This window comes from Felis catus, chromosome F1 (assembly GCF_018350175.1).
Source record: "Felis catus isolate Fca126 chromosome F1, F.catus_Fca126_mat1.0, whole genome shotgun sequence".
NCBI lineage: Eukaryota > Metazoa > Chordata > Mammalia > Carnivora > Felidae > Felis > Felis catus.
Genome location: NC_058384.1, coordinates 69,033,044 through 69,041,807, shown reverse-complemented (window position 1 = coordinate 69,041,807; position 8,764 = coordinate 69,033,044). Strand labels below are relative to the sequence as shown.

The 8,764-nt window shown below is 60.4% G+C and overlaps 2 protein-coding genes across 6 annotated transcripts; both read right to left on the bottom strand.

The window, feature by feature from the left end:
• Window positions 1-272: 272 nt before the first annotated feature.
• Window positions 273-5,441, bottom strand: S100A16 (S100 calcium binding protein A16). 3 transcript variants are annotated; one of them, XM_003999777.5, is made up of 3 exons: window positions 5,272-5,441; window positions 1,172-1,349; window positions 273-938 (listed from the first exon to the last, which is right to left on the bottom strand). In XM_003999777.5, exons 2-3 carry the CDS (start codon window positions 1,322-1,324, stop codon window positions 780-782), a joined length of 312 nt encoding a protein of 103 aa, XP_003999826.1. In that variant the 5' UTR covers window positions 1,325-1,349; window positions 5,272-5,441; the 3' UTR covers window positions 273-779. The 3 variants fall into 3 exon arrangements, with proteins under 3 accessions (XP_003999826.1, XP_006943259.1, XP_006943258.1); XM_006943197.5 differs by lacking the exon at window positions 5,272-5,441 and adding an exon at window positions 2,002-2,113; XM_006943196.5 differs by lacking the exon at window positions 5,272-5,441 and adding an exon at window positions 1,957-2,077.
• A 1,079-nt stretch (window positions 5,442-6,520) lies between these two features.
• Window positions 6,521-8,741, bottom strand: S100A14 (S100 calcium binding protein A14). 3 transcript variants are annotated; one of them, XM_003999776.5, is made up of 4 exons: window positions 8,637-8,741; window positions 8,125-8,233; window positions 7,554-7,700; window positions 6,521-7,339 (listed from the first exon to the last, which is right to left on the bottom strand). In XM_003999776.5, the coding sequence occupies exons 2-4, from the start codon at window positions 8,152-8,154 to the stop codon at window positions 7,202-7,204; spliced, it is 315 nt and encodes a 104-aa protein (XP_003999825.1). In that variant the 5' UTR covers window positions 8,155-8,233; window positions 8,637-8,741; the 3' UTR covers window positions 6,521-7,201. The 3 variants fall into 3 exon arrangements, with proteins under 3 accessions (XP_003999825.1, XP_019678116.1, XP_044905185.1); XM_019822557.2 differs by having other exon boundaries at window positions 8,125-8,248; window positions 8,637-8,737; XM_045049250.1 differs by lacking the exon at window positions 8,637-8,741 and having other exon boundaries at window positions 8,125-8,311.
• Between the last annotated feature and the right edge of the window lie 23 nt (window positions 8,742-8,764).

Sequence of the window (8,764 nt, the reverse complement as noted above, 5' to 3'; positions counted from 1 at the left end):
ACGCACGCAAGGCCTCTGGCCCCTCACGGAGGGAGAGGGAGGCTGCTGCTGGCCCAGGGCTGCCGGCTGCGGCTTGGGGGGGGGGGGGGGGGGAGGGGGGGGGAAGGGGGGGTTGGAAATCCAGGCACTGGGGTTTCTTTCTTTCTCTCTGCCCTTGGGGTCTCTTGAGGTGAGATTCCCCCTTACCTCAGGGTCCCAGGGCAAAGACCACCAAGGAATGAGGAGGTTCCACGGAATGGAAAGGTTTCAATGAGTGTCACAAAGGGACTGGGTGAGGGGGTACAAACTCCAAATCCAGCCTTTATTGCCACCGCATCAGTGGTGAGCAGGAGCGGGGGTGGGGGCAGCCCTGCTCGACTGTTCCCTGACCCACAGTCCCTGGAAATCTTCTGTCCCCAGCACACAGGCTGAGAGAAAGAGGAGAGGCCTCTGCTCCTGCTTCCGGGGGGCAGGGAGACCCCAAGCAGAGGTCAGGAGACACCCAGCATCAGGCAGAGCATCAGACGCTGGAGGGGTTGGTGGACTGAGCAGAAAACTCGCGGGGACCCCAAGCAGCCCTGAAGCCTCACAGAGGGGCCCCCGGGGCCTGCTGGCTCCAGGGACTAAGACCCTTTGGGAGGCACCCCCAGACCACGACACTCTGGAGGGGCCCATTCCCCTGTTCAGCAGGAGGCGTGCAGGGAGGAGCGAGGAGGGGGGCCTGGGTGGGTGGAGGAGGCTGCGGGGAGCCCGGGAAGAGCACCAGGGGCTGGGCGTGGAGGGGCGGTGGGAGGGGTCCTCTAGCTGCCGCTCTGCTGCTCCTGCTGGCGGATAAGATTGGCGATGGGGCCCGTGATGCCGCCTATCAAGGTCCAGTACTCGTCAAAGCTGATGCGCCCATCGTGGTTGGCGTCCAGGTTCTGGATGAGCTTGTCAGCAGCCTTCCGGTTACCTGTATCCTGGAGAGGAAGTGGGGGGGGGGTGGTCAGCGGTGCGGAGCCACACACAGTCCCAGGACCTCCCTGGTCAGGCCTCGGCACCCCAAGAGGACCGGGGCCTGGGCGGTGGTGAGACGCTGGTTCAGGGGGTCACTCTGAAAAGACAGAGGCCGCAGTGGGGAAGGACACCACACGAGGATCAAGACTGGGGGGGGCTGGTGGGTAGGCAGGGCCCTTAGGCGAGGGGACCTCACCGTCAGCATATGGTTAAGCTCTTTCTGAAGCATCTTCCGGAAGCTGCTTTTGCTGATCTTGTTCTTGACCAGACTGTGTTTAGACACGTATTTGTAGAAGTTTTCCACCAGGACCACGACGGCCTTCTCCAGCTCTGTGTAGCAGTCTGCCATCTCACTGCCTCACTCCTCGCGGGGCCTGGGCGACGAGAAGAGGGCAGGTGAGGAGACCCCACAGGCCAAATTCGGGGCCCCCTGCCCTCATCCTCCTCCTGGGCCCCTGGGCTGGCGGGTCCTCGGGGAAAAGGCGGCACCAGGGTAAGCCTGGAGTCAGAACAGTGTGGCTGCTCTGATACAGGTGCTCGCCAGCCCAACCGCCCAGGCAAGTTCTCCAGGCCCTGCCCCAGCCCCAGGCACTGGGCCTGTCAGAGCCCCAGTGAGAGCAGGAGGCTCCCATGGGAAGGGGGCAGAAGAGGGGCCCACCCCTCTGCTGTCTCCACAGCTGACCCACCCAGGGCCCCTGCCCAGGGAGCGCGCACAGCTAGAAACTGCTCGGGTGAGCCAAAGGGGCTGGGAGGCCGACAGCTATATCCCCCAGCCCCAGCATTGCCTGAGACCCCCGCCCCAGGCCACAAAGCAGGAACCTAGGCCCTCCCGAGTCCCTCCGGCCAGGCACCAGGGCAGGTTCTGCAGGAGCCCAGGCCATGGTTGTCCCTCTCTGGGGAAGGACAATGCACTCCCCCATGGAGCCAGACTTTCGGCAGGCCCCCGCCACACCCTGCTAGCCTGCCCTCCCTCATACCCACCTGGAAACACACAGCAGGACTCGAGGACCCCCCCCACCCCATTACCTAAAGAGGAGCCAAGCCTGCTTTTGCCCCAGCTGGAGACACAGCTGCAGCCAGCCAAAGGCCACACGCGTCACCCCCTCACCCAGGACAAAAGGCACTCACAGTCCAAGCGGATACAGCCTTCTGAATAACAGGATATGAGGGGAGCAGGCGGGTCTATTCTGTCAGTCGCCGCCCATGCCCAGAGCCCCCCCAAGTGAACCCCGGGCAAATGAGCCTCCCCTCCCGCCCCCAAGCCCAGGAATGAGCTACAGCCACCCTGCCCGTTCGGTCCTGGCAAGGGAAGGTGGACACAGCCTCCATCCGGGCCTGAACATCCTGTGGCGAAACTCGGAAGACAGGTCGGCTTGGCCGGGCCTTGCCACAGCCCCGGCCCCTGCCCCCAGCACTCTGCTCCCCGGGTCCCACAGGTGCCAGCCGACAGTAACAGGGCTCATAACTGCTGTGGGTCTGCTCTCCCCTAACCCTCTCCTTCCTTGAGGCAAGGACAGTGTTTCTTACATGCAACCATTGCGTTCACTGAACGAAAGGACACGACTCATTGACTTCAGGGCCATTTTTTAAAATCCTAGGTAAACGCAAGCTCCCAGCTTTTAATTTCTGCACCTCCCTCACCTGCACTGTCTGGTCCAACGGCTTCCTTAAGACAGATGTTCTATAACATTCTACCTCCTTCCAGCCCTGCTACCAGGTATCCAGTGACCCTGACCACCCTTCCAAGTTATTTCTTTTACGAGGCTCTTTCTGAAGGAAGGGTGTGACCCGGAGGGACTAGGCCCTAATGTAGGAAGGAAGGAGGATAGAGAGAGAGAGGAGCAGGCTGGGGCGTCGCCGACGGGAAACCTGCCCTTCCCTCCCTGCCTCACCTGCCTGGCCACTCTGCTCTTCACACAGAAGGATAAAATATGGAACCAGGGCTACAGGAAACCACGTCCTTTCCCCTGTGCTCTTCGTTTATTAAGTGTGTGACTGTGAGGCTCAATGTTCCTGCAAACACCCTAATACTCACAAGTGAGAAGTGAGAAAGGAAAAAAGTTCCAATCCATGAAACTGTTCTCTGCTGCCCTTGACTGGAGAGTGCTCCAGACCCAGGGCCAGAACCCTGGATTCCGAAAGCTGCACCCACTTCAGCAAGGACTCAGCCAAGCCTACTCCCAACCAACTTTGGGAGTGGGAAAAGGGTTCAGAGAACCACGCCCCCCCCCAACCCTTAACCATCCCAGACCTGTTCCCTAAGTGAGGAACCCTGCGGGGAAATAGTCCCCGAGAGGAAAGAGAAAGAAATGGGGCTGGGGTGCTGTGCCTCTGCCCCTCCCCCTGGCCCACCCACCCTCCTCACCACGTGTCTTCTTAGAATCTTGTCTCTCTGACCAGGGGAGCCTCCTCCGGCCCTCCTCGATCCAGGTCCCAGCCCCCACCTGGCCTCTGGCTGCCTGCCTCAACAGCCCAGGTTCTCAGTCCCCAGTAATCCACCCCCCACCTTCTTGGAGATAACCATCTGGATAAGCGCTTTTCCAAAGCTTTTTCTGAAGGAAGGATGTCAGAGGGGGCTAGTCAGGTGTCATTAGCCTCCTCCTCCCTCCTTCCCCTGGGGGCCAGGAGACAGGCTCTGCCACCACACCCACCCACAGGCACCTGCTCCTCCCTCCGACCAGGCCCAACCAGGCACCAGGCCCAACCAGGCCGGAGGGTCAAGCTGTCCCGTGAGCCTCTCCTAGGAAGGGTTGGCAGGAGGTAGGTCCTGGCCTGAGAGCTGGCGGGGTGGACATGTATATTAGAGCCTTCCCCAAAAGTGGGGGTTGGGGGACCACTTGTCCTCCAAAGGGCCCTCCCACCAGGAGCCCCCAGCCCTCCCCTAGTGTTTTCCTGGTCTCTTCCTTGGCTGACTCATCCTGGAGCAACCGAGAGGCCCCGCCCCCATCCCCCGCCCACCTCAGCCCAGTTTGCCGACTTCTCCCAAAACCTCCAGGGCCCTGAGCCTTGCCCCTGGATCTTAGCCCCTGTAACCCCACCGCCCCACCCCAAGCCCCTTCAGTCTGGAGCCCTGAACACCCAGTACAGTCACCCCAGTCCACCTTCTCTTCCCACCACACTCTCTCCGCTGGAATCCCGAACTGTTTCCAGGTGTTGTGAGACCTCCCTGAACTTCTGTGCCTCCTGGTCACCGTCCTCTCTGGAGTCTGGCCTGCCCCCAAGCCTACATTCGGCCTTCTCTGTGTCCCTTCCATCGACCTCAAACTCGTTCCCTCACTCCTCATCATTCATTTCCTGATTCATTCACTGATTCATTCATTCACTGAACTGGTTTTCTTGCTCACCCACTCCCTTGATTCACTCATTGGCCCCAACTGCCTTCAACATGCAGGGAAGGTGGCATCCGAACTGGGCCGGTAACTTGTCACTCTATTTGCAAGGCTGTTTCAAACTGAAGTCTCACCCAAGTGCCCCTGCCTCACAGGACTCACTGCCTGGAATTCACACATCCGCCCACCCTCTCCTGCTGGACAGGACAGGGTGTGCTCCTCTGGAACATTTTCCAGAAAAGTGGGGTCGGACTGAGGTGTGGACACTCACACACACTGCGGGCCCTGGCCTCACCGACAGCCACCCCTCTCTTTACCAGCTGCGAGGAAGGCTGAGCCCCACTGGTCTGCACCTCCGGAGCTCCCTCCCGAAGCACCCCTGCCCTGTGGGGCTGGGCACAGGCAGACGGTGCAGGTGGCCCTGCCAGGCAAAGCCAATCAAGCCACGGCCTGCCTGGGTCCTGAAGTGGAAACAAGCCTCCGGCGCCTGCCTCCTCTCACAGGGCCCTTCCCGGTTCCTCCTGGACCCCATCACCTCCCAAGACACAGATCCCAGAGCCGGCCCGTGAGGCCCACATCCAGGTCTGACCACCCCCAACCGCCCCCAAACACGCATTTGCCCTTTTTCTGTTAAGGGAGGGTCGGAGCAGCTGCGACAGAGCTCCTGAGCTCTCTGCCCCATGGCCCAGGCCCTGGAGAAGAGCCCAGTCAGCGGCTGGGTTGGGGAGAGGGGGGTCTCGCCACCCCGTCCGCCCCTCTGAAGGCCTCCCCACCTCCCAACCCCACCGAAGTCTCCATTCCCAAACCAGCCTGCGGGAAAGTTAAAAATTAACAGACCCTTCCAGCCCAGTCTCTAGCAGGGCCCCCTCCCCAGGCCCTCCTCACCGCCCCCTTCCCCGGGGCCCCCCACGCCTGCAGGACCTCTCTGGCAGCCCCAGACCTCCCAGGACAGGCCTGGGGTGCTCACCTGCCTCCCAGGACTGCCTCCTCTCCAGCAGGGCTCTGGGGCCTGGACTCAGGCACCGCCAAGCGGCTCCCCACTCAGCCGGCCCAGGACTCCTCCCCGCTTCGCTCCCAGAATCTGTCCCACTCTGGCCGTGCCTGGCGGAGCTGGCTCTGGTGGGGAGGTAGTGACTGAGCTCCCTCTGACTTGGCCCTGGGGTTGGGCCCTTGTTAAAGGGATACACACCTTTTTTAACACCCCTCCACCCCCACCCCAGAGGGAGTGGTGGAAGCTGGCAACCCCACAACCCCACCCTGCTGGCCCTGCAGGGCCCGAGCAGAACCCAGTCAATGGAGAAAGAAAGGGGTGTCACCTGCCCTGCTCACCTGGGTCACTGGGAGCCCAGTTTCAGGGCCCCCAACAGACGATTTCAGTTAGCATTCCAGGCCAGCCTGGCTGACCACAGACTCCTCCTTGCTGCTAGGGTTTCAGGAGTAATGCCTGATTTCTGTGGGCCCCAGTCAGAAGGCAGCAGCAAAACCTGGCCCCTGGTCTCCGTCTCCCCGTTCAGACCACCAGGAGCTGATGCCCATTCCTAGGACCTGTCATGTGCAGCAGAGGATTCTTCTGCACCCCTCCAGCCCTTCCCCAGTACACCCAAGGAAACTGGCTAGTCAACATGTGGAGGCGGCAGCTGAAAGTAGAGGGGACCCACCCGTCCACTCCGACAAGGGAGACTCCAGCTCGGGGCACTCACTCTGTGTCAAGCTCTCTGCTAAGCACTTCACGTGCTGTGTCCATTATCCTCCTAACAAATCTGATTTATTTCAGAGATATTAATACCCCATTTGACAGATGAGCAAACTGATACTCTGAGAGCATGCCCAACACTCCAGAGATGGTAAGTGGCAGGGCTGGCTTCAAACCCAGGCGGGTCAGCCTGTTTCTCAGCCCCACGTTTCCCTTGCTGCCGGTCGCCCACGGAACATCTGGGGTCATAACTGTCTGGGGTCTTAACTGTCTCCCCAGGTGAGCACACATACCCTCTCCTCCTGGCAGAGGACCAGCCCCTTGGCAAAGAAGAGCCTGTCCTTCAGAGAGGACCAGCTCTCCAAGCTCTGGGGCCTGGTACCCATCCTCGACCCAAATCCATTCACTTCTGCCACAGCCACTGCAGCCCCACATGCCCTGTGCCACCAAGGGCTCTGCCACTCACCCAACCACCCCTTGCCCGTGGACTGAGGTAGGGCAGGTATCCAGTCAAGACAGCATCTTTCACTTTTTCCGTTTTTTTTATTAATCACATGTTACAAAACAACCATCATTCTTTAAATGCCCAAGCACCCAGCTGGTCCTCTCCCAAAGTCACCCCCTCCTCAGCCTCCCCTCTCCAGCCTGCTCTCTCTCTTCCCCTGCCCTAGCCCAGGGACAGAGTCCTGGAAAGAGGCTGGGGCAGAGCTGGAAGAAGGAAGGCGTAGCACTGGACAGAAGTTATCATTTGGGTTGGGGAAGAGATAAGGAAGGCTAGGTTCTCAGAGACTCTTTTTAGTACCAAATATCCAGCCCCATTCCCCGCCCTCTTCTTCAAATCATATCCAGTAGCCCAGTTCCTCTTTGACCTTCCCCGCAACCAAATTACTTGGCCCTTAGCCCATCCTTATCCCTCCAGCATCTTGCCACATCCATCCCTGGGCCCAACCCATCCCCTGAGCCTCCCTCTGGTGGGGACTCATGGAGTTCCACGGAGCTCCCAAGGATGAAGTACACAGAGACCCCTGGGAAGGCTCACTAAGGACTTGAACCTTGCAGAGGCGAGGCAGGTGCAGACTGGGGAATAGTGTGGTGGTGGTGGTGGTGGTGGTGGTGGTGGTGGTGGTGGAGAGGCGTTTCTAGGCCCACGGTCTCTAAGGTCCCCTTTCCCCAGCATCCCCCCAAGAATTCCAGAAGAAGGTTTTCAACTCCCCCGGACAGGGCTCTCCAGCTTCACGCTCCTGGCTGCTTCTCCAATCAGCTCCCAGAAACTCCCAAACTCCAGTTTAGAGTCGTTACAGCTGCCCAAGTTGGCGATTTTCTCTTCGAGGCCGCAATTGCTCTGAGGGGAGGGAAGACACCATAGCTCAGGGAGGCAGCACCCTTTGATCCTCCTGCCGCACCCCTGCCCAGGGGCAGGAGGCGGGACCTGTGCCTACCTGGCACTGGCAGTTGGGAAGGGCTGGGGTTGCTAGTGCCAGGGGCCGTGTGGGTGGGGCCTTGGAGACCCAGAGGGGAAGTCAGGGCGCTGCCTGGGCGGGCCGCTCCCTCAGTACCGGCATGAGGTGGGGCAGCTGCTGGCTGACCAGGTCCCGTAGCTCGGAGGGGGTCAGCGTCTCCTTGCCACCCTCCACAGAGTACTGGTGGAAGTTCTTGATGAGGGTCTCAATGGCCCTCTCCACGTCACTGAATTCCTGGGCATCCTGAGGGCAGGGGACATCACTCATGTCAGGGAGGCTAAGTCCACCCTAGGACACCCTACCGCCCTAAGGCCCTCAAGGCCAATAGGGCAGAAGAAAGCTGGGAGGCACAGAGGCTCCCACCCACTCCAGAGCCCGGCATCCAACCCCCTTCCCCCCACTGGCCCCTGCCCTGCCTGAGCCACAAGTTGGGCAAGGCTTCCACCCCGTCACCCCCCAGCCCCCACCCAGGGCAGGTCCCAGCGTGCGGCAGACTCTCTCTTCCCAGGAGGGTTCCTTGTGTATCACCCCTGTGGGTATGAGAGAAGAGTCTGGGTCTCCCGAGCAAGGTCTAGAGTGCGGGGCAAGGCCAAGAAGAGGGGACACAGACCCTCAGGGTCGGGGAGTGGAGCATGGGAACAGAAAGTCCAGGCACGAATGGGCCCACCTCAGCATTGGCTGACCGACACTGCCCCATGGTGACCGGTGTACTCGTCCCGGTGACAGCGCTGTTGTCCCACAGCAGGCCTCAGAGGAGCCGATGGCTCATGATCTGCCTGGAAGGAGGAAGACTGAGGGCAGGGGATGGCTCAGCATATCTTTCTCAACTGTCCCCTCTGGCTGTACCCTCAATATTCTGTTCCTTGCTCAGGGGGTCGGAGCCAACTCCACACAAGGCCTGGTTCCTGTGAAGGATCCAGGAGCTGAGATCACAGCCCCCAGACCCCCCTATTCAGAGGGAATCCCTTGGGCCTCACCTTAGATCAATCTTCCCAGTTCTTCCCACCATTCTCCTCTGCTACACACACACACACACACACACACACACATCATCATCATCATCATCATTGTCCAGGACCTGGCCCCTTGCCCTTCTCCTGGCAGGCCAGGGTAGAATAGGCTACTTGTGTCCTCTGGACAGGGGCAGCCCTTTGGGGGAAAAGGCCTATGTCTCCTTACCTGCTGGCAGCTGCTGGGACCGGACGCTAGGAGTCAGCTCACCTGAGCTCAGCTCTTATACTTGGGGGCAGGGAGGGAAGGCAGAGGGCTGGGCCTCATCCCTAAGCCACCCCTGCTATTGAAGCAGC